We start from the raw sequence: 26,251 nt of genomic DNA on the forward strand, positions 1-26,251 counted from the left end.
GCAGCTTTAAAAGCCTGAATAACGTATATCATAGTGTTGTTCAGTCAAATCAGGGCTGTGAAGTAAATGGACCAGGATGGCGGCACTGATTGGAACTTTAATGTTCTGCCAGCTGTTTCACAATCACAACTGTTTAACTTAACTTTTGGTTTTCAGTCGTTTTTGAGTAGATAGAATTTTGCATTTGATATAACTTTTACAGTTTTTGAAGGTTAAATACAATTATCCGTCTGCATTATATATTGTTCTTTCAAATGTTCAATCAAACAAACCTAATAGGCTAGAACCAATAATGCAGAACGAATGTGGATATAACTCTTTTTCAAAGTTTTTTTTATAACGTATAACAAAACCGCAAAGATAAAAATATGTTCCAAGTTAAAATAATTCACATTACTCCTCGTTCAGCTATAATCTGTGCCCTTTAGCTTCAAATGTATTGATGCACAGTATTAAACTAACTTATATTATGTACATGCTCACTCCCTTCATAATTATGCACATTTTAATTACGAGTTCAGTAAAATGAGACAGCTGTGTGTGCAGAAATAATTCAGTTGACAGGAGTGCATCTGCAGAATAATTAGGACATCTTACAATCAGAACACTTCGCTTACAGCTTTTTAAAAGGCTACTGACACATCAGTATGAGGGCAGTGCAGATACAAATTGCAGTTATATTGCATGTGCTCTACTCAGTACTCATCCTGACAAAGACTGTCAACACAAAGCTGAGAGGGAATATGTTCCATTTAAGCCACGAGGCCCACTTGGAATCAGCAAGGGCAATGTGCTACTCTTCTGTTTCCAGGGGACAAGATCAAAATAATCCCAGCGTTGCATAACAGATCGGACTGTAGTTTCCTTCAGTGGCAGTCAGCTCAGCCGCAGCACTGAATTCAAGCCTTAGTTTCACATGCAAAGTTAATAGCTAGAAACATGCATTAAGGCACAATGTGCAGTTATTTCTGCTAAGAGGAGTGTAGGACTTAGAAATGACTTAGTGAAGGAAAAGTCCATTTTAAAAGCCAACAAGCAATAACCAGAATTGATGCATTCTGTTACAATATCATCCGAGTTTGGTGCTAAATGCTCTCACCAGAAACTGTAGGTGCTGCTCCTCTGTGTGCTCCTCCTGATGGGAGGGGGTCGGGCTAAGGCCCGTTTGGGGCGTTACTCGCAGCCCCGACTCCTCCTCCTCTCCGGGAGTCTTCTCACACCTGGATGGAGCTTCATCTAACACCACACATGGGGTCTCTCCTACAACCTGGAGGGGACACAAACAACATCCAGTAAGTCACTTCATAAATGTACAGCCATCATCTGTAAAGGCGAGAACCAAGATATAAAAAAAAAATTGTAATGATTGTTTAACGCATTCTCATTCAAGGGCTCATATGAATGTAATTCTTGTGCGTGTTTCTACGATTGTCCAGCAACTTGAGCGATTAGTATGCCTGCACAACCCCCTGCAGTGCTGACCCTGAACCTGTTCAGATAACCCAATTACTTGGCTAGGTTTACGAAAATAAGTTTTTGATTAAAATAGGCATACATGGGCCGCCATATAGTTCACCTGGTAGAGCTGGCGGCCCATGTATAGGGACTCAGTTCCCATGCGGAGAACCCAGGTTCGAATCAAGCCTGGAACCATGTAGTACGCATGTCATCCACTCTGTCTCCCCCTTTCAACACTGTCATCTCCAATAAAGGCTAATCTGGCCCAAAAATCCTTACAAATAAATAAATAGGTGTATCTATGTAATTGCTGAAGTTTAAGCAATACAACTACTTTATTTTAACCTCAAACAACTTTGGGTTAATATAACTACGAAAATGGCATTAAGGAAACAATGTGACAAATGAAACGTGAATTTCTGGTTTGGATTAAAAATGACAATGTTTAAACTACTTGCTTGTAAAGGAAATACAACTACTTGGATTTGTTTACTCAAAGATTGTGTTTTGGATTAAAAATAAGTATGTTTGAACTACTTGCTTAAGTTTAGGCAAGAAAACCACAAAATTCACAAAAAGATTGTAGATTGAGTTAAAATAACTGCGGAAATGGCGTAACGTAAGTCACCTCACAATGTAAACGTTAACTTCTGCTTTCTTTTGGGACACGAACAGTGGTCTCCTGGTCTTACTACATGGGCTTTACTGTTATATATACTACAGTATGTTGCCAGTTCTGGTTTTTAATGAAAACGTGGGTTAGACATAAATGTATTACGTGGATTACTTACGAATAAATTCATTTTTAGGTTACAGTTACGGTTTAGTTCAAAATTATTCCAATGTTACATACAGTCCGAAAAAAATGTGGGTTACTTTCATTCAAGTTCATTGCGCGGCTAACTTATATACACATTAATTATGTCGGTAATATTCAGTATGAATACATTACATGGGTTACTTACATAAAAATTAATTACGTGGGTTATTTACGAACAGATTCATTATGTGGGTTATTTAAATACAAATAAATTATGTGGATTACTTTCAAATAATATAGTATGACTCTTAGTAGGTATAACTACGAACACTGTGCAAGAGCAACCTGGGTTGTTATATTGTACAGTAACACTCAACATTAAACCCCCCACACAGTGAGGGATTAGCAGCAAGCCTCCTTCCCAGTTGTCCAACTACAATCAAAGAATAATCCGGGGGGAATCCCTGCAGCCTGCGACAGGACTCAAACACATTAGCAGGGAAGCCTGTTCTTTGTAATTAGGCAGCAGTGCAGTGACCTGAATGTTTCACAGTGGCTGTTTTCTTTGCTGTTCATTTTAAAAAGTTGTATGATTTGTCTTACTTGGATCCAGGTGGTAGACATTGGCTGACATTGGTTAAGGGTTAAGAGTCGGGAATCAGTATCTAAATTTAGAGCAAACCTACTTATGCTCAAAGTAGAACTGTGCTAGTGCAGCCAAAGCCATGACCCAATAACAGGATCAAAGGCGCGGTGTCACGAGCTGGGGAGAGGATCTCTCCTTTACACCCTGCTTACTTTCACATTGTTAGTCACTCAAAGACCTCTCAGTCCAGACTACAGCGTTTTCATGGAGATACTTATATGTACGGATCATTTTATTCTATGTGTAACACTTATTTGTCATTAGTTTTTTCTGATCCATGATGTCAATGAGGGTCAGAAGTTCGTTCGCCATCCCCCACTGCATTCAACATGTCCTTGGGCAAGATATTTAACCCCAAATTCCTCCCAGAGGCATGTCTAAGCTTTTGAAGTGTAGGTAAGTCACATTGGATGAAAGCACGAGCTAAATAACATGTAATGTAATACTACGGAGAGTAAAGAAGGCAAATATTAACGGAATAAATTAGTGAGGTTAAGCGCTACAGGAGCTTATCGATGTTTCCAGTGGATGGTGAATCCTACTGTTTTAAAAATATAATACACAATAAAAAGAGGCAAAACATTTAGCAAATGTAACAAAAGTATTGTATTTCTTTGATATGGTAGCAATTAGCTGCAATGTATCTTTAATATTTTAGAAAAAAATACTTATTTTGAAAGTAATTCCATTTACCAACTTTAATATGATGATAATACCATTGAGAGAAAGAATATAAACTAATTTGAGCAAAGGGAAAACCAAGTATTGGAGTGTGGTTCCTGTGGTTGCCATCAACTTTCTAACTAATTAAAATAGGGACAGCAAATAGCAAATAGCAATATCCATAAATGTTAAATATATGTTGCACTAGAGATTTTGAGAAAAGATTCCTCTTACATTCAAAACTGGAACAGCACTACCACAATTTGAAAGGGAGAGAACGGAAGCAACCACTGAAAACAAACACACAAACATACACACACACACACACACCTTGACTCAACCTTAAGTCCCCTTTCTCAAGGATCCTTTTAAGGACCATCACCTTATTTAATGGATATTCAATGATTCCTTTTGAATACAACAAACATTTGAATGGAACACAAGCCAGTGGAAGAACAAACCACTCAGCTCTTTTATTAGCAATGCCACTTAGTCACTTTAAGATGCAGTTTCCCTTTTATGTGTATTGTGTGAATTGCATGTTGTAATGTGTATGGCGTGTATTTTCCAGTGCCAAAGACACATTTCCATTTTATGTACATGTATTGAACAATAAAGTATTCTGAATCTAAATCCGAAATCTGGATACATTTTTGGGGATCTGTGAAGAGCATGACAACAGCTGCAGTAATGCTATTTTTTATACCAAGAATCAACGTGGACATGTTGACCCTTGAATTTTCAAACTACCAAGAACTTTATATAACATTTGAATTATTAAGATGATGTATAACTGATTTACAATTTCTCTGCCACACGGCAATGACTTTAAAAGTTAGTATTTAGGCCTGATTGGTGTGATATAATACTATATATACCAAGATAAAGTTCCCAGCATCCTATCATTCTTCCTTATTATCACAATAGTTCTACTTCTGGCAGCATGAGGATTGGGGGAAAGTTTTCCTGTCTCCACAGGATAAATATTTGTACAGATACAGAAGATCCCAACAAGCGGTCCTCATGACCCACAGTGACTGTTGAGCCCCAAATGAGTGTCATGTCTGTGGCGTTAAGCGAGTCTGTCCCCAGTTTATCTTTTGGCTAGGTGACCAGATGGTGTTAGTAGTGGTGACGAAAGGCCGGCAGGAGGCACTAATACCATTGGCCCCTGTACAAAAAACAGTGCACAGCCATGAGGGCTTTAAAAAAAACACTGCTGACTTTTCTGTTGCTAATTCCTTTTGCTGGTCATTAAGATCCTGTCACATCCATCATACGTGCCCGGCAATCCTGGCTAGAAGCCCACGTTTGTATTTCGGCAGCCGCGGTTAAACCTGTCTTCTTGGGATTCTTAATTAGCTTGTAGCATGTCACACCTATTGAGTGGGTTGGCTTAAGTGTGTGGAGCAAACTGCAATAATCTGGCAGGCTTTTGCCAATGTAGTGACACAAAAGTGGTGGCAAAGGTGAAACCCTACGTCAATTTGAACACACCTCATCCTTTTTAATTATTATTGTTCTACTTGCAGCTTTTCTTTACGTCGTTACTCGTGTCCTTTCCATACCGCTACAGAGTTATGAGATGCATTTTTACACTCAGTGACAACATATTATTAAGTATGATTTTTATTGCTATTGGTTTACAAACCTTTAAAGAGGAGCAATCCTTTTTGAAAAAGAAATGTTGGTTCACAAAGCAAATCTAATCAGGATTTAGGTGACGGGTGATATCAAGGTTGTGACGGATGAACACAGGGCGAATGTAACATAATCCCTCATTTATAAAATATTAGGAGGAATAAAAGGAACTGTCATAGAGAGCTTTAGGCCAGAGCTTTAATGAAAAAAGGTTTATGTGGCAACACTTTGACCAAACAAAAGTTAGTGTGGCCAAAAGGCACTTCATGTTTTAGAAAATTACTTAGTGCTGTGTTTAATTCTCTTTCTTCATTAGGACACTAATGATAAAAAGATCAATTGAGTCAAATTGAGCATAATCTGAAATACAAAAGCTAACAGACCAGGTGTTAAAGGAGTAGTGCCCAAATTCATGTGAATTTGCAATTGTATAGAATCTGAGAATCACATATTCAGGCATTCTGATGGTTTTTACAATGAGTTCTCAATTAGTATTACTATTACTTACTATATTCACTCCATTTCTTTTCACAATTCGCTTGCAAGAAGATAATCTATTTAAACATATTCAGCAAATAAAATACCAAATTGTCTTTTTCAATCACTAGAAACAGCAAAGAAAGGAATCAATAGCTGAGTCAATCCTACCACTAAACAGGGACAAAGCCTATTAGCTTCACTACTTTCATCAATTCAAGAATATTATATATTTATTAAAATGTGGGTGAAAGAGTAAATCCTGTCAGATTAGAATCAGTACCCACAGGACAACTATAGAATATATGTTGAATAGACGTTGACCAGTATATATGCGAAGAGTTTGTGCTTGCGTTGTCCTTAAACAGTTCAAAACACTACATTTATAACCAGCTATAATACATACAAAAACTAGAAGCATTAATATAAAGATTTATAATATCCGAACAGTTATAATAAAATATACCATTGTTTAATTGAACATGTTTTAATATTTGTATATATTCAGCAGAGTAGTAATAAAATAAGTGTACAGCTTGTTCCTGGTCTCATCTCAAACTAACACATCAAGCCATACTAACATATTATGTAATAGTTATATAATATGTGAATGTATTAATGGTGTCCATGTTGGTCTTACAATAAGTACGAATGATCAACTAGTCAATGTCATGTGTGGTCGAATCAAAAATATGCTACGATTAACATCAGCTTCAAATACATACAGTATATCAATCTAAATATCAGTTCCCGCTTTCAAAAGATAATTATGACATTTCACCAATTTTAAAATGTGATGATTACCACATACTGAGATATTTGTGACAATATCTGACCAGATTGTTTTTTACTTTGCTTTACACACAAATATAAATAATGACAATCTCTACAGCATGGGGCATTTAAACATGCTGTGCAGACACGCTTCGTAATGTTGCTGAAGCCACTGGAGTCAAATTAAATATAATCTGGTAGGACAAAAGCTGCTTGCATGTGAAAATGTTCATATAGTATTGGACACTGCAATTAAGTACATTGTTAGCTATCCTTAACTTCAATATTATGTTTCCTGGCAGGCAAACTTGCACATAAATACAGATGTGATTATTATTTGTTTTTAACCTGAATTGGCTCTAATTTATCAGTAAATATAACTTATGCATTTCATTTTCTTTTATAACATGTATGACATTAAAAGAAGTGCATGTGATCTTTAAAATCTAACAAGCCTGTACCTGATTGCTATGCATTCAAGCATTGAGTAAGTCAGGCTTATACACAGCATACATGTGAATGGCAGACATTTGCAGGCTTTACACTGCACTTATGTTAACTATTGATGATACTATTTATTTATAGACCCTTAATGGTTGTTTATTTTACCCTTTACATTCATTGCTAACTTTCAATGTGGTTCCTTATTGAAAACATTTGAATTATTAGTTTCTGTTGCCGGTGCGGTTGTTTCACCTGAGCTTGAAAAATACTTAGTCACTTTACAAAAACATTCTACACAATAAACAAATATGCAATGAAGTAAATAAGATAAGAAACAAAGAAACTATAGAACAGAATGCATTAGGAACTGGTGGAGTAATGATGCAGGGGGAGGGAGTTCAACAGGAAACAGTTTTAAGTCATGGCTTTTGATGGCTTCTTGAAAGGATGTCAATATTATTATGTCATTGATTGTTTTCTCTGGGGAATTTTAAAATCCTACATTTTCTCTTAATGTTTTATTTTTCAGCTTTTTATTATAGTATGTATTTTCCTGATTTCTTTTTCTATTGTATGCTATATTGACAATAAGGTATTTTCCTCAATATACTTCTGAGTTCATTAAGAGTTCGTTTGAATGGATGAAACTTGAAGAACAGTTCTCGCTTGATGTCATGTTCTGCTCACATCCCATCACCTGATGGCTGATCTTGATTTGGTCGGTATTATGGATATACTGGGTCATGGCATAAAGGAAAATATATCAGAATATATCAACAGAGAACACGAGTACTTCTATATACTTCGAAAACATAGAAATCAGAAACGTCCTCTCCTGTTTCCGTACTTCCATGCACTTTGCAAACGGACATGTTTAATATGACATGATGAACTATACTCCTTTTAAAATTGAAATGTTTTGAAACGTTGCTGCTGGCTTTTCAGTCACAGTAGAACAAGAACTTCACATGTCACTCCAAAAGTAAATTGGACGTAGAGGGTATGGCAAAACTAGTCTAAAGATTGTGCATTCAGAAAAACATTCAAATGATAAAATACATGAAGTCAATACTGACATTTTAAAGAATGTGTGAAGTTATATGAAACATTATCAATGAATGGCCAGATGAAGGATGCAGCCGTGTCTAACATATATCCTCACAGGCAGTTTGAATGTTACGGTAGCTTAGATCCTAGATCAAATCCTCCTGTAGCTGAGACTCGCCTCTACGTGCACTTTGCGTCACACAGCGAGGTGCTATTGTGTACACCTCACACTGATGTGGTCCATGTATACTAGAGGATCAAGTACACCTTGGGCCCATGCGTACTAAAGCAGGGTCAGATCCCATTCGGCAGGCCCTGAATGCCATAAGCACATTGGTGTAATCCCTGCAGACTACTGAAACGGGTAACTGGATCACTTCTTTTAAAAGCACCTTAATGGATTGGCCTGGCCGTTGATTTTCTTTTTAATACGTAGCATATCGATGTCCACCAATCAAACGCTCTACCACCCTGTCACTAAGTCCCCCCCATCTAAATTCTGCATCTGGAAGCTCCAAAATATGACAGTTATAAAACCGTGTTTCTGACTGGCTGCCCTTCAATAGGCCTAATGCATGTCGCTTCTTTCTAATTTGTAAGGAAGTAGCATGCCATTACAGACATGGCTGTAATTTCGCAGAGGATTTACTGAAATGAACATAGAAAAGCAGCAGCTATGAGACCTAGAAGAAAAATCCTGCCAATAGCTGCAAGTTGTTTTTGTTAAACTTACATGTAACAGTTATAATCTTGCAGAATAAGATGCTGTTTTAAATATCTAACACAAATGATCGCTCCCGATTTGTCATGTGACTGATTAGTTTTCAGGGTTAAGTCTGAACTTTGAGTTCTGCAGGGCTGCAGGCTCACGTCCAAGCAGGCACATACGAGGTTAGTAAACGAGAAGTACAGCGGGAACGGAGACCGACACACGGAGACGACAAAACTCAGAAGATGACCTACCCCTTTGGTGTGATCTGTGCCAACGTCAAGGCGTCCCTTGGCCTGCTAGTTATCCAGAGCAGGGCGAGATAGCAAAGTCTTTAGTGCGACTGGAGTCTTACCTACCATGCAAAACCCTCTCACCGCTGCCACAGCAACAGAGAGCGGATTACTGGACTGTACCATTCTGTTGTTAGAGGGGATTAGAGTTCACACAACATGGCCCCTTTCTGGGTGTGCGCGTCCGACAAACAGGGGAGATTACCACAATCGGCATTCTCATTTGAGCTTCACAGGCAGAGAATTTACTCTACTCCACAGAGAGGAAATTTTTTTTATCTCCATAAAAGAGATGTATGCCTTTAGGGTGATCAAGACTGATTCTAACGCACATAAATGATGCCTTTAAGAATGTCACTATTTCAATGATATGTCACTGTTAGATGTCAGATGTTCAGTGGCGTGACAAACTAAATGTTTCAATTATTGTAATGTAATTCCTGCAATACATTACTGTACATATTTAAATATTTAAGGCGTAAAGTATGTGCATTTTTTTTTTTGCCCTGAGATTGATCGGCACTGATCACTTCCCAAGTAAATTAATGTTTCTAAGAAGTGAGAAGCGAGGAGATGAGTATTAAATGCAGAGGGGATGGGAGTGTGTGACTTCTGTATCTTTGATCAGGCCCAAGTTCAAGGCAGGGAATCATCTCATTATGGCTCGTGGCAGATTAGTATCGAGTCCAACAACAAGCCATTATGCAACACTGCGAACCAGCATGCATGCCAACGTAAATGTACACTGGACTTGGGAAAAACTCAGTGTGCATGACCAAGGGGCAAATAATTCAAACCATACTGCAGTGCAAATACCGTTTGCAACCCTAGGTGTAAAACAGTATCTGGTGTGTGTTGCTTTTTCATCATACACTTACATGTAACTGCAAGTAAAACGAACAGCATCATTGTAGCCGTTTAAAAAAAAACGTATCATCCCAAATGCATATATAGAACTCTGCACAAATGTCTATATCCCAACTACAGCTTAGTATATTCCTTTGCATCTATTTCCATATTTGTTTATTACTTATAAAAGGGCTTGTGGCTCTATATACAAGAAATAAATAGCAAATGTGCAACATCCAGAAGCACAATATGCAAGTTATCCTACTATATTGTATTAGTGTTGGATATGTGTTAATACACCGTCAGTATTTATACTTAATTTGGTTGGAAGACATTAAAGGAATTCTATTGATGTCAGCATTTCTTAGTTTGCATAGACAAGGCCCTCTAATTCAAATCCCTTATACCAACAGGGGTCAGCGTAGCCTTGATCTGAGGGGGTGCTTTTACCTTATCTTCCTCCTCTTCTTTCTTGTCTTCCTCCTCCTCTTCTTCCTGGATCCTCCCATACTTCGCCGGGCCGCCAAGGTCGGGACTGTGGTCGTGCTGCTGCCCAGATGATGTGACGGACAGCTGCCTCTGGAGCCGCAGCACCTCCCTCTGAGACTCCCTGAGAAGCCTCTCGAATTCCACTCGGCCAGATGGAAGAGGGGAGCCCTGCACAGACACAGACGTATGCATCAAAGACAGACAGGAACGTTGTCAAGGCATCACAATATTGGTACCGTAGCATCCGGACAAAGGCCACCAGATTCAGGGACTATTTGTCCCACAGGCCATTAGACTGTTAAACTCCTTAGCTCTTTGAACCACTCACATGCTGTTTGTTTATAATACACTGTTTATTTGTACATCCTTTTTATTCCACACATGTACATATTTATATATTATAACAGTAACCAGTATTTATTCAACTCTACAGTATTTCATTTGAAAGTTAGGTATGTTCTATCGTAAACGACCTTGTGTAAATATTTCTTATTCATGCTGCTTGCTTGCACTGTTATGTCTGTTGCACTGTTTTATTTGTTTTGTTAAGTAGTTAAGACTATTGCTCTTGCGATTTAGAACTGATTTCACAACACTCTAAGATTGTGTTTAATTGATACATAGATTTAAAACAAATGCGATAAATGAAAACAGTAGTAGATAGAACAGTCAGAGGGATATCACATAGCTTAAAGCAGCAGTAAAACTGATTCTACAGTAGGTCTTAGACATCGTCTCATACGGACTTTATATCTAAATGTTCCCTCTCAAGTTGAGAATACTCCTTCATCTGCCCTCCACCTTGTCCTCATTACTTGGTGAGAACCTGGGACGTCCCACACAGACACTCTCACTAGATCAATAGCCAGCTTACCCTGGGAGACCCTGCATTATGAAACCCAGCAGATGTTCACATTCAGGAGAATGAGCTCTTAAGTCACTGGAGCAGTAATTAGAAACAGGCACTTAGAAAGGCAGCCTATTCCTGCACTGTCATCGAGTCATCCGCAGTGACGCAGCCCCAGTAATACGGCTTAGGAGGGAGTTAGGAGGAGGAGGAGTGCCCGTGGTATCCAGCAGAGGGCGAGCTTGTGGCAGGGATGAGGAGTGGGCTATATGAAACAAGGCAAAGAACTTGGAAGAACTGTTATGTCAAGTCTTGGACCTTCTCAATATAACTATAATTTAATTACAGTTTCCAGATATTGGAAGAGGCCCATGAGTCTCTTTGCTAATTATCAATGGTCTTTGCAATTAACAGCAGATGTACCCATGTTAAGTAAATTGGCAAAGGTCAGAGGAACTCCAAGAGAGGTCTTCCTCAGATATAATACAGTTAAAGTCTTGTTAGTTAGTGGTTCATATCCAGCATGCATTAGCTAAGAAACGATAAGGATGTTGGTGTGTGACATCTGGAACTTACATGTTGCTCTGATGTTGGTGCGTCAAAGTTTAGGAGACCTGACAATGTGTGTGCGTTAAACATGATTAGGGAACATGTTCGTGTGTCCTGTGTTTCTGAATATTCGCGGGAGCATTTCTGCGATTGGTTGCTGTTGAAGCAAGGTAATGTTTCCCCATTGTTGTTTGGTGGTGCGCAACTAAATAATAATGATTAATCTCAACTATTTCTGTGTTTGTGTTTCATTGATTCCTCTCTGTTTCATTCTTTCCTGTTGTGTGAGTGCTGGATCTCCACAACAGAACCATAAAGTTACCTCAGCTTTGTTTTTGTTTACTGTGGTGGAGGAAGAATTCAGAACCTCTACTGTAGTAAAAGTAACACACAAATACAAATGCAAGTACAAGTCCTGCATTGAATGTTACTAAAGGAAAAGTTTGTAAGTATATTCAGGAACATGTATTTCATTTTTCAAAAGTGTGAAACGAGGAAAAATAAGTCCTCTGTGAATGCTTAACTACTAAATATAATATTGTTCAAATTTAATATTTCTTGAATTTATGTAAAGGCACGAGTTCACTCACTTTTCTATAATGATTACCTAATGATTATTTTCATTTTGGACTTATATTTTCTCCATTAATATATGAATTGCTTGGTTTGTAAAAAAGTCAAACATATTGTCACAAATGACACAGCCACCCAAACATTTTTTGTTTTGTCCAACCAAAAAAAAAAGTTTAAAGTTTAAATGATTAAAATGTTGGAACATGATGTGTTTTTGTTAGAAAAAGGATGTTTTATATGTTTAGTAACTAAAACTGCGAGATAAATGTAGTGTAGTAAAAAGTACAATATTCCCCTCGGAGATGTAGTGGAGTAGAAATAAAAGTACCTCAAAATGTAACTTTAGTAAGGTTAATGTACTTAGTTACACTCCACCTCTGTGGCCCAAAGTGCTTCACATAGAAAAGGAGAGCATGTGTCTTTACCATGAGTCCAAATCAGTGAGCACAGTTCACAGCAGTTAAAGAGGGGCTGTGTGATAAATACCTTGGTGGTGCCCAGCCGTGACTCCAGCTCTCTGCACTCCTCCTGCAGAGCGGCGATCTCTTTGTCTTTAGACAGCAGAGCATCGGCGTGCTGGGCCAGGTCCCGGGCCCGCTGACGGGCGAACGCCCTCTTGTACTGTTCCACTGACCCGGGTCTCATCAGCGACGGGGAGTTCACCTGAACAACAGCAACAAGGAAATAGGTCTTTGAATCACCAGACGGGATTTCCTAGAGGAAGGAACCTTTCCTCTTTCAAATAAAAAGTGTATCATTTTACTCAGTAGATATCTGGTATTGGCAGGTGGTATAGGTAGAGCAGAGGTACTTGTATTGTCCTTCTGAATAACAGAGGCGTGTCAACCACTGTAGGTATTTTACTCTCTGTGGGTCAGTCTCTCATAATAAAAGCTGACTTTTAAGTTAATCAAGCCTCACAAGTCTTTCTTTTGGTGTAGATTGATCAGAGCTGCATTGCTGTGCCCTTCAGTGAGCAGCAGGAGGTGAGCGGGGGAGGGGAGTCTGGTGAACAGGTGCAATGTGAAAACACACCAGTGACCGAAGCATCCCAGACAGAGAGAGGTAGCCCCTACTGCTCTTCAGGAGAGATAGAGGCTCATCCACATCAAGAGTAAATACTACATCCAACTTCAAAGAGTGATACCTTGCATGCATGCAGCTTATCGTTAAATTAAAATGACAAATTATCAACCTAATTATTTACAATTTCACCAACAATGAGTGCGCTGTGGAAAGATACATTATAGTTATTATAGTATTTTTTACATTACAATTTTAGAAAAAGGTTGAATTGTTGCAAATAAATATGATCTTTCAGTCAAAGTTATTCTCTGAATCAAAAATAAAAATCTCCCCCTTTTTCCCTAATTTCAGCCCCTGGTGGATATTATCTCAGGAAACGTCCTAGTTCCTCCATCCATTCTAGTGATGCATTAAATATTTAATAGGGAGCTGGTATTTTTTCAACAAGGCTCCCATTCATCACATGCTGAACTATTCCATTCAAGTCATTACCGGACATTATGGTGATGTGGTTATTTGGATGGTGCTGCGTGATAATGAGTCACTTTGGGTCACAGTGGGGGCAAAGGCTGGGAAAAGCATTTCACACTGAAGCTGTAATTTGATGTATTTAATTTGTGCCGTATACCACTCTGAGGTTGGCCTCCTGTAGTTTGCGAGCTCTGTCTTCCAGCCTCTTAGCGAGCACAGACAGCTCAGTGTTCTTCCTCCTCAGCCGCCTGACCTTCTCCTCCGTCTCTGGGGCGCTGCTCTTCCACTAAACAAACGGGAAACAAACAGCCTCATCAGACAACGCCTGCAGCTAAAATTAACACTAACACAACAAGCATGAAAGTCAACATTTCTACATTTTTGCTTATTCCTGAACAATCGTTTTAGATTGAATGCAGAGCTGGGATGGTAGTTTATTTTTTTTTTACTAATTACCCGTTAACCAAATGTAATCACGGAAAGTATCACAATATAAAAATAATGTAACCTGATCAATTTCATTTACGTTTGAAAAACCTACAAATCAACTACTGTGTTCAAAAAGGTCCCCTCTTTTCCCCTCTGTCTGAAAACAGCTCAATGTGTTGGAGCGCTAGCCAAAAGAAGCGCGAGTGTTACATAGTGATCTCACTATGTTACGGAAGTAATCAAAGGACTACAATCTTTCAGAGCCTACATTGGATGTTTACACTTTGACTATCACAGAACATTAACAGTGGGATAGCACTGCTTTCACTGACTGACTTTTCTCCTTAGAACACAACATGATTATTGATCGCGTTTCCATCCAGGAAATTGAAAGCATTCTTTGAACTAGAGGCTACGAGCATAAGAAGGAAGTTTAGTTATGATTTCACTCGAGACTCCTTTCACTTTTTTCAAATGTATAGCAACATTGTTACCCTGCTAGTTATCCCCGTTTTAAAACAAGTATCCATAATCTGATTACCTCTTTGTTATGCAACTGTAAAGGAATACAGTTACCTTTTAATGTAATCTGATCACATAATCTCGTTGTTTCTGATACTTCCAAAGACTGATTAAATGGCACACTTCCTACTTAGTATAACTTTTGCGTGTGTTACCCGGAAGACATTCAGAAGATTAATGGGGAAACACTCTGTCAAGATAATGATCTATTTATAAACAGGATAAATGACGCCTTGCTGAAACTATGCACGTTAAAAAAGTTTAGTTGGCTCCGTCTGTGCTCTTGGCCTACTTTCTAGGAAGCTTTCAGTAAAGACTGCAGACTCTGCTATTATATTTAGACTTACCAGCAGGCCATTCTCCTCCCTCAGTGTGGTACAAGTCTTCTCCAGCTCATCGAGGGCTCGCAGGAGTTCAGAGTTCTGACGCACCAAGAACCCATAGTCAGTACCATTCTGGAAAACAAGCACAACACAGACAGACGTTTAGCAAACACAGCCTTTTTATTGTTTTTATAATACACCATGAAAATAGTTTTGGAGAGAAAGGAGATCGAGTTTCATTTCATAGAATTTATTAAATCTTGTTCCATCTCTGGGTAATTGGAATGCCTCCCTCTGCTTTCAGCCAATATTTACACAGCACAATCTAATAGTGGCTGACAGATGACAGCACTCTGAGAAGGCTTTTCATTAGTCCAACTCAATCAGCCTACCACTGGCACTGAATACCTATTACTCCACATGAACTCAGCATTAGAGGACAGAGAGCTGTGGTTGCATATTGAGCTATCAAGAGACAAAGAGAGGGCAAGAAAAATTACAATTACACATACACCAACATGTCAGGTAGCAGTCTGCATCCATGTCCATCCAAACTCTTATACCAGAAAATATATGCAACAAAGACTTAGATGGAATGTATTAAACTTGTAATATAGAATGAAAAAGATGCTGTCTTCACTAGGAGACTATTTCACAAAGGGCCGATAGAGAGCTTTGTTACATGTTACAATCATCTGACGTGTAACATCAGCAATACAATGAGTTTGAGGTGGATGTTGGATTAAGAGAGAGATAGGATAAAACACAAATGTGCAGCCAATGCTTCAAATATGGATGTTGCTGTAAATAAGTTACATCATTTTAAAAGTGGATGCTTTGCACACATCTTCAACCCGACAAAATATAGAATCGGCACATATTCAAGTTGGGCATCCAAGATTAGTGTCCCCAAATGTGAAATATGGGCATAATCTCCCTTCTTTGTTCCACAGTTTTAGCATTAAATAATGTCCAGAAAAGGTTTGCAGAACATTATGATGTCACAGGGAGGTTGACCATTGACAATTTGGAGAGAACAATTCTAAACTCTATAATTTTATCCTCATTAACATTTGTATTAAATGTTTTGTCAAATTAGCGTTATTAGCGTTACATTTACGAGTCAGGGCACAACTGGGTTTTGTGAGGTCACAGTGGCCTTGACATTTAACCATCAAAATGTAATCAGTTCAGTCCAAGTGGATGTTTATGCCACATTTCAGGAAATTCCCTAATGAAGGCATTCACAAAGAATGATTGAATATTGGATGAGAAAGTCGTCCAACACTTTGACATCAAATATTACAAAAAAATATACATATAATGAAATAATTAGTAAAAAAAACTCAGTCTATCAATTTTAAAAATTGGACGCTGGAGATCTGTGAACACACAATGTGTTTTTGTGGTTTTACATAGTGTCATAACCCTGAGCTTGTTATGTTGTGAGCTGTTAGTGAATAGATAGCTCTACAAAGCAGCAGTCGATGTGGCACACTGTCAACGTGGCAGATTGTTAATGTGGTGATCAAGACTGTCATAATTTTTCGTCCATGTGGAGGAAACCTGGAAGTGGTGGAACCTCAGATTGCTCTTTCATTTGAGGGGAATGGATGGCACCCTGCCTCTGACACAGGGATGCTCTAAATGAGCCCAGAGGCTCAGAGGGAAGAGAGGAGACCTGGCACACATCAGTGTAATGTCTGCAGAGAGAGCAGATGGGCAGACAGGGTGAACAGATAAGCTGGAGGTAAAGGGAGGGTTTGTCCTCAGAGTGAGGACACACTCAACAAAAAGGTAATAGAGTGGTGCAGGATTGACATCTTAAACCTGCAAATGAGTAAGCATTTTACCACTTCGGGTTCTCTTGCCTTGAAGCCAAAGTTTTTTTGAAATTGTTTTCCTTAGACGCCTGAAATAAGTCCTGTGGTCAACGCACTTGTGTTCAGGTTTTATTCTACCTCACAAAATATGTCACGAAATACCCAGCTCCTTAATGTCTGAAGCTTCTGTGTCATAAAAACAGCAATATCCAAGAAGTCCCTGAATGCAACGTCATTACGCTGAAAATTAGCCATTATTAGCTTTGAGATGCAGTTAATATGTAGCCTAATGTTAGCTTTTTACCTCTGGATGATTGCATTCAGGTAAAAATATGTGGAGATCGTCCTGCTGAACAAAAGTGCTAAGTATCATAAACGGGCAACAGATATTATTTTCCGCAATACAAAACAAACCTTGCTTTTTGTGAAGGGAGCCCTTTGCGATGCTAACTTCCGGGTTGGCCTTTAAAAATGCAAAGGCCACCCTATACAGCCTCATGTTATTGTAGTGTCCACAGACATATGCAGGAAAGTGCCTCTGTGGTACACCACAAAAGCAAACAGATGGCTCCACACGTGAAACACCAGTAAACCTGTCTCCGTTAATACTCCTGGGACCTCATTACTAACCTGAAATAGCCCTCTGCCACTTTGACACGCTTCTAACATCACAAAAAAAGACAACATGAGAAAAAAAAAATCATGTGATGTCATCTTTTGAGATGATGTTGTCTTGGTAACTGCACATGATGGCCAGTCTGGTGGCTCTCTGGAGGGTTGTTTACGCTACTGTACCTTTTACTTTAGTAAACACTAATGACCAGCTGTTTACTAAACCAGCACCTGAGGCTCCATCTTGTTCATCCTTCAGTATCATTGACGATAAAAATTAATATTTGCTTACTGGGCTACAAGCTATTGCCAGAGAAAACAAATGTTTTCATGGAAAATCAGGGAATTTGGATTTAAATAATTAACACATGATCTGGTGAGGAAAATAACACATCAAAATTAGCAACATTTCAGCAAATAAAATGGCAAGATCCACTGCCAGTTCCCAAAATTAAGTTTGTGTTTTTGTATATTTCCAGCAATGTCTAAATAAGTTGTGAAAAGCTTGAAATCAAAGCGAAGATGTGATCACTATTTGACACCGTAGGCATAAAAGATGCTTCATGGACGACAATTATAATCAATACAGGCAGTGAGTGACTCAGCAGGAGCGTTCTCCTTAAACCTGAATGCTCTCTTTGAGCTTGACACCAGCTAAAATCCTTTAAGGAAATGTTGTCTCATTCATTTTTGTTGAGAGCATGATTGCGCATCAAATGTGGAAAGGGGCCTTATTTTACTTTTGGGGGATTTCCCTTTACTGTAATGCGTTATGTGGGTTTTTGAGCATGTATATGGTCTGCAAAGGCTGAGTTTCTCTCCGATACATGAGTACCAGTGGGTGCTCATGTACCCACTGGTACTCAGCAGCACAAAGTGCTCAGTTTGAATTGCTGGTAGTTAGAACAGCAGCAGACTTCATGACAGGCTTGCTGCAGGATCAGAAAAAGTGAGGGTGTTATCTGTGAAATAAAAAAGGTAAAAATAGGAATGAAGAACTTAAACAACCCTCCTACACATAAGACAGAAAAGTACTTAATACTGAACCACAGTTATATAAACATGCCTCGAGATGACTTTACAAAGTAGTCTCATAGCGATGTTAGAGGTGATACACCACAGGATGCTATTATTAAAGTATGCCAATGGCAAAAGGACATACAACACCGCTAAAAGTCATTGAAGTTATGCTAAAACACTACAACTAGCAGAAATAGTTGCAGCCTCAATGAGTTTTTTTAGATAAAAGCAGAGTTTTTATGTTGCCTCAGATGAGACTTAAGTGTCCTTCAGAGTTATTTTACTATCAGTTCAAAAGGAGCCGGTCCCAATGTCCCAGCCTTCCTCTGAGGACAGCGATACTAAAGCCCAATCAATCACCTCAGAGGAAGGCCAGCCAGAGGGAACCCAGCCTCCGCATGCCTCCATTCGGATTCTAATGATCTTGGAGCCCGTCCATGTCTTGTAATTGTTCCCTTGGAATCACACGGAAATACACCAGGGCTTTTCTTAAGGTTTCTTACAGACTAAAAAACCCACCCTGCCCTTGCTTCATTTGCTGCAACAGTAAAGGGCTGCAGGTGGTGAGGTCCACTCAAGGCCAGTGTATTAGTATTCAGACGGTTTCCTCTCTCATAGCAGAGTTGTAGCTCATATTGGCCTGGCTCGGTAAACGAGGCAGATGCAGCTCAGCAGCAGCAGGGCAGGGGTCTCTGCACAAACGTCTGTCAGGAGAGGCTGAGCCTAATGGAGCCTTCTCCCTCTGCTCTGTGTGATCTGTCTGCAATCATGGTGGTTACAAGCAGATAACTGAGGGGTGTATAAAACACTCTGTTGACACTGTTTAGCATACTGTCACAGCCTGCAGGGCCTCGAGTAAACCATCATGGACAAAAAGGGGCATTTTTCATTTATTTTTCATTGTATCAATAGTTGTCAGTATGGGTAAGCCAGTAGTGAAATGTAGAAAAATACATTTACTTTTTTTTACAAGTACTGTACTGAAGTACCTGAGTATTATCATTTCATGCTAATTCATAGTTATACACTACATTTGAAGAAGCCAATACTGAACTTGTATTCCAATATATGGCCTTTTAATGGCAGTTTAAGTTACTTTATAGATTCAGATTATTAGCTAATACAAAATATAAATCAAAGAAATACAAAAAGAAATACAAATTGATATATAATTAAGATATTCAGCAGCAGTATACAAATCAAAAAAGTTACTGTTATTAATTGGTCCCACTTTTACTAGCTTTGTTAGACACATTAATGCATCAAAAATAATCTAAAATGGGCTATTACCCATAACAAGTACTGTTGGTACTTGAAGTTAATTTTGATGCCAATACTTATGTATTTACGATTGTGAATGCAAGAGTTTTTTCTTCTTCAAAAATATTTTTGCAATTGGCTATTGCTACTTTACTTACGTAACAAATCAGAGAACCTTCTCACTACTGTGTAAAGCTGATTATTGAATGTGATTTTATGGGCAAAAAGTGTTTGCTTCCATTGATAATTTATTAGGCAGGATTTCATCCTAAATGCAGACTAAGACATGATTATATAAGACCTCAAATGAACAGCAGAGTAAGCCGAAATTGTCCAATTCCCATCTTAGTTCTGTCTTTGCTGTGGGAGCATTTGAGCAACAGCGGCTGATAAAAAGATGGGTTCTGAGCTCCTCCTGATAACTGGTGCGTGAGATATTTTGTGCCTTGAGTCAGCCGTCTACTCGTTTGATGCTCGTTCGATTTAAAAAGAGGAGTTTAATCACATCGGGTTTTCTAGGATTATGAAAAGGAATGCAATACTTTACTTTCCGTAAAACAGCATTTATAGAGAAAATCCCCTTTTCATTGTGACACTGACACCTTTTCTTTATAGGAGATCTTTATGCGTGACAATAATCCAGATTATGAACCCAACAATGTTGCAGGTTCCTCTTGAACTCAAAGCATACCTAACGAAAGACGAGCTCTACCTCACATGACTGTCACAGTGGTGCAGCACAGCAGGCTGTCACAGCACCAACATGTTACTGGCCTTGTTATTAAAGGAGCAATGCTGAGTCACTCTACTCCCATTTATCATAAATTAAGTTTTAAAGGTCAACCAAAACAACAGCATTGCATTTACAGTAAGGTGTTCACACAATCTTTTGGTGGACCTCAAAGAATTGCAAGAAAACAAAAAGAAACAAAAGACAAGCAAATGGAGAAAACATGATCAATTACCTGGAAACTCCAGCTGAGTTTCACATGACTCGCAGCTATTTAGTATGTTGTTGTTTTACTACGTTGCTTGCTACTGTGCTGTCAAATTATTGAAGATGTTTTTTCCATTTCAATATTGAGCTTTCAGGGCCAGGATACATTGCTTTTGTTAAATTTCGGAAAGAAAATTAGAATACATTTTAAATTACAGGGGACTTGTGAGTTCAATTGATCATTAAATATTGTATTTATTCTTACATATTCCTAGGGTCCCACAATTAGATTATCCTTTTGTCTGGGATCCACGGCGGGCTTTTCAAGGGCGTATGGAAATGTCTACAGTCTGGTTTCACAGAAACACCAACATCAGCATTATTAGCTGACAGCTAGAGACCCCCCCCCCCCCCCCCCCCCCCCCATAAGCCTCTAAGGAGCCGGCAAGACAAAGACACAGACATGCACATAGGCACACACACAGGTTTTCCCATTGTTTATCTCTTTGTTGGACAAAATATCCAAAGTGGCAGTATTAAAGCAGCATCAATGCAGCCATACAGTTTTTATCACAGCCGCGACCAATGTAAAACCAGGGTCTGCTGCTCGAGCAATGCACCAACATACCACTAATTATACCAATTGGTGGTACAAAATTAAAAACTATTATTTCCAATGCTTTAACAGTTCGTGCAGAAACAACACAAAGCTTACTTTTGGCTAAGCCTGGACGGAAAAGCACAGTGGCAAATGAATTAACTGACTTGCATAAAACAGAAATATTAGAATTTGGATAATCATTGTATTTCTCACAACATGCCCAAGTACTTGCTGCAAATGGTGGCAGCTTAATTTTTCAAAAGTCCTTTAGTTTTAAAATATAATTACATTAAGAGCTTCTGGAGAAATGTAATGACCGTCCTACATTTCCATTTCCGAACACTACTCATTCATTTTCATAATTGCACAGGCTGCAAGTTCTCGCTGTTGAGTTTCATTCAGCAGTGTCGCTCTGAGGATTGGTATGAAGGAGGCAGTCTGCTGAATCTGTAAATGTGTCTTCATTAGTTCAGTCGATGTCCGCTCCCAGTAATAATGGAAGGAGAAATGCCTCCTCCCATGGACCCCACCCTTACACAGACTCCTGACCTGAACACTGTTTTAATTACCAGCGGAGACGAGAGACAGAAAACTGTAACCAGCCTAGACAGGCAATGGCAACCCTTCGACTGAAGTGGATACTAATGGACTTCACAATATCAGTGAAGTGTTACAATTTAGAGCCAAATCAATGACTCTTTATCGCTCTCCTACGGGACAGCACCAGTGGTTTTCCAACGAGTTTTCCTGAACCGCTCGGCTGTGAGGGCTGGGCGATATTAGGAAAATCTAATTTCTTGATATTGATTTTGTGACGATATTGTAGGGTTTAATATTGACAAAATATATTTACACTAGGACATTATGATGAAAAGGCATAACAAATGTGACTTAATGATAAGGCAGGGAAAGGCAAATAATAAAACAGCTAGAAAAGTCTGGTCATTTCATAAAAATTAGCCTCACTTAACTGTTGTGCAGTCTTTAAAACAAGAAACACAAAACAATTACGATATTACATTATCTTTAATCTAAGACTTGTCTCATATCACCATATCCATATAATATAGGTATGTTTGCAGAGTCCAATGTTATTCAGTGTGTTTTCTCCGGTACACTTTGAGTTACAATACAATATGAATTAGTCTTTGTTGTTTTACTTTATTACCATATAAATCTCTTGTAGTTTAGCACGTTCGTGACTTTCTGTGCACATACACTTTTCAATGCAAAGAACACTAACGGCTCGTCCACACGGCGGCGTGCGTTGAAGCTTGCCGGCGGGGGGGGCTGAAACTCACATGAATCTCCCGCCCCGGACAGACAAGCACGCGGTTTGATTGGCTAGAGCTTGTACTGGCATATGATTCGATTGGCTGACGCTTCCGCCGAAGCTTCAAAAGTTGAACATTGCGCAACTTTTGCAGCGAGCAACGCTTCTGAAGCTACGCTTCGCTCCCACAATGCAGTTCGGCGAAACGTGACGTCACCCCATTCAAAGTGAATGGGCAGAAGCATTGAAGCTTCAACGCACGCCGCCGTGTGGACGGGCCGTAAGACATGTTTGTCTCTAATCCTCTGGTACTTATTATTAGGCCCCACTAAAAGGTTATATTCTTGGTCGGGTTTAATTGTCAGTCAGAAGATTCACGGGACAAACTACTGGCCTTATTTTGATGGAACTTGGTGAAAGGGGGGAACATTGGCCAAGAAAGAACACCACATTTTCAGACGAATCCAAATTATAGGTTGAATGAACAATTTTTTTTGCGAGAGATTTTGTTTGGCGGAAGGTCGGCGCTCTCCAAGGGCCCTTCTAGTTTTTATAGGTTTTTCAAAACATGGGTTAGGTTAGGGTTAGGGTTAGTAATAGGAGGCTGTGGCTCAGTGGATAGTGTGCTGGACTTCGAATCAGGGGATAGCAAGTTCAAGTCCCACTGCAGTGAGCATGTCGTTGTGTCCCTGGGCAAGACACTTCACCCCAAATTGCTCCTGTGGGGATTGTCTACAGTACTGAGTAAGTCGCTTTGGATAAAAGCGTCTAACAAATGACATGTAATGTAATGTAATAAGAACAATTTCTTATTACTGTGGTCAAGGAGGCAATATCACCCTTATTAATAGGACACAAAACTAGGCTTAAGTTTATTTGAGATCTGTGGTATTGCAAAACTTTCTTATGGTTAGTAAACAGGGAGGGTGCTATCTGCAGTGGTCTCAAACAAAGCAGAGAAATATATCTTCAAATGAAAAGAACCAAAAAGCAGTTTGTGGCCCGAGGTATTGTAGCCGCTCTCTCCCTGTACTCATATATAAGTCATGAAGAAGCCCTCTTAAGTGTCCTCTCAAACCCCCTCCTGTATTTATCACAACTAAACCCCCGGGGGTACTTGACGGTGACAGATTATGGAGTCTCTCTTGCTGCGTTAGAGAACAAAGAACCAACACGAGACTCCCCTCTACTCCCAGGCATCCAGCCATCTACCTTCACTGCCCCTCATGATGTCCTCTGGGTGAGGTTGTGCAAAATAAATTGAAATGCAGTGTCTGGAAATGCTTGTTAGTGACTTTTCCCTCCCATATCTGTAGACCATACCAAGTGCATACATTTCATAAAATAACCTTTACGTGGCATTCAATTTACATCCAGGAATGGGCTTTCCAAACATGAGATTTATGTCCAAGCTCCCAGGAATGGGCCAGACGTTGAAGGACATTTCTGTAGAGAGCAAATGGTGGTACTACAACTTCCATGACATTCGAGTGACGTTATTAGCCCCAACTAAAATGTTTAATCGACTTACATTTGTAAAGAAACATCTATACAGTAAATCTGAGGATTATTTTATTTTTAGCAAAATCAACTACCCAGTACGATCACTGAGAAAGTCATTTTTATTTATTTTATTAAAAACTAGTAAAATGCACTAAAAACAAATCTAGAGTGCATGCCCTATGGGCCCAAAACCCCAGAAATGTCTAATTTCTTTACGCGAGAGAGTAAAGTTATTTTGGCCTCATGCGCCACTTAGCAGCTTTAATAGAAATGAAAGGGTCCCCTCCTCCAACAACCAGTTATTTTTTTACTTCCATGCTCATGATGTATTCTCATGTAGCCAATTAATCGTTTGCCAGTAGTGATTTCATGCTCAATCCAAGTTAAGAAATCAACATAGAAGGCATGGTAACTATGTTTTCGCATTCACAATACATGCTGTAACATTAATTATGATACCGCATCCCGTCCTCCTTCAGATCTCGCCTCCATTACGACTTGGAGCTTCTTCGTCATAAAAGCATTACAAGCCCTACAGACACAGTAATTATAATACAAACTAGATTGGCAGCCCCATCATCTCACAGTCTGCAAATAAAAACGTCACAGTCCCCTGAGCATTCAAGGGGCTTAATAAGGTGTCAGACATGCAGAGAACATCTGGTCTTTTTAAAAGTCAAAAGATGAACAGAAGGAGGGGTCGCCAGATTATCCCATTTAGCGCAGTGTCAGCAGAAAATGGATAGAGGGGAGACAGTATGCAGCCGAGATGATTTGTTTCTCCCCCGACCCTCCACAGGTTCAACCCCCTAGAGCAGGGGTCACCAACCTTTTTTAGGATGAGAGCTACTTTCAAAAAATAAAACAAGTCGGGGGCTACTTTTACTCCTCTTTTTGTTTGTTTTTTGCAGTGTATGTATTTAGCACATTTTAACATTATGATATGCTTACCTTTAACCTTTGTGTGCTGTTTGGGTCTGTGGGACCCGTTTGCAGTGTTTACTAAAATAAAATGTATTACATTTAATTATTTTAACCTGCTTTATTTGGGGGTGGACCTCACATCCTCTAGGGGGGTCCCGGGGCATGCTCCCCCGGGAAGATTTATTTTTAAATGTTGAAGTGAAATGCATCAATCTGGTGCACTTTGAGCACAAAATGAATGTATGGATACAGCTCTCAACACTCATATGAAAGGGAGCTGTATACTTTTCAAATCAAATCAAATCAAATCAAATCAAGTTTTATTTATATAGCACATTTAAAAGCGATTTTTGGTCGAGCCAAAGTGCTGTACATGTAATAAAAACACATTACTACAATCACAATAAAAGACAATAATTTACAACAGAAATATAAAAAACAAAAACACAGGGAATCATCAGTCAGGTGTCTCCGCTCTAACTAGAAGGCCAGAGAGAAAAAGTGTGTTTTTAGTGAGGATTTAAAAAACCCTAGTGTCTGGGCCGACCTCACATGGAGGGGCAGACTGTTCCAGAGCCTAGGGTCAGTTGCTGTGAAGGCTCGGTGCCCTCGGGTTTTGAGCCTGGTCTTGGGCACTACCAGCAGCAGCTGGTCAGCAGACCTTAAAGCTCTGGCTGGGGTGTAGCGATGGAGGAGTTCGGCTATATAGGCCGGAGCCAGCCCATTTAGGGCTTTGAAAACAAATAAAAGGATTTTAAAATAAATTCGGAACCGAATTGGAAGCCAGTAGTGAGGCCAGAATTGGGGTGATGTGGTCACGCTTTTTATGGCCAGTCAGAAGACGTGCAGCTGCGTTTTGGACTAGCTGCAGGCATCTAATTGAGGCCTGGTCCATACCCACGTACAGAGCGTTGCAGTAATCCAGTCTTGAGGTAACAAAGGCATTAATAACCCTTTCTAAGTCATTAAAAGATAAATATGACTTGGTTTTGGCCAATAGTCTTATTTTAAAAAAGCAGGATTTGACTACGGTGCTGACCTGCTTGTCGAATTTAAAAGTGCTAGTGAAGGTCACTCCAAGGTTCATGACAGAGGGGAGGATGTTTTCATTGAGAGAGCCCAGAATATCAACCGGAGAGGCTGGAGGTTGGGGTCCAAAAAAGATGACCTCAGTCTTGCTCTCGTTGAGGTTGAGGAAGTTTTGGCTCAGCCAGGATTTTATCTCTATCAAGCAGTCCATCAACTGCTGTAGTGAGTGTTTGACATTTGCTTTGAGAGGCAGATAGATCTGTACATCTTCGGCGTAGC

The 26,251-nt window shown here is 39.3% G+C and overlaps 1 protein-coding gene across 3 annotated transcripts in view; it reads right to left on the reverse strand.

The window, feature by feature from the left end:
* Positions 1 to 26,251, reverse strand: part of LOC117470403 (RIMS-binding protein 2-like) — a 66,606-nt gene that overhangs the window by 23,017 nt on the left and 17,338 nt on the right. For all 3 annotated transcript variants that reach the window (XM_034115192.1, XM_034115185.1, XM_034115178.1), the window contains exons 3-7: positions 15,015 to 15,122; positions 13,874 to 14,002; positions 12,706 to 12,882; positions 10,212 to 10,418; positions 1,100 to 1,267 (exon numbers count right to left, since the gene is read on the reverse strand). In XM_034115192.1, the coding sequence (XP_033971083.1) occupies positions 1,100 to 1,267; positions 10,212 to 10,418; positions 12,706 to 12,882; positions 13,874 to 14,002; positions 15,015 to 15,122 (789 nt within the window). The remainder of the gene's footprint in view (positions 1 to 1,099; positions 1,268 to 10,211; positions 10,419 to 12,705; positions 12,883 to 13,873; positions 14,003 to 15,014; positions 15,123 to 26,251) is intronic.

The sequence above is a fragment of the Trematomus bernacchii genome, unplaced genomic scaffold (genome assembly GCF_902827165.1).
Source record: "Trematomus bernacchii unplaced genomic scaffold, fTreBer1.1, whole genome shotgun sequence".
Classification (NCBI taxonomy): Eukaryota; Metazoa; Chordata; class Actinopteri; order Perciformes; family Nototheniidae; genus Trematomus; species Trematomus bernacchii.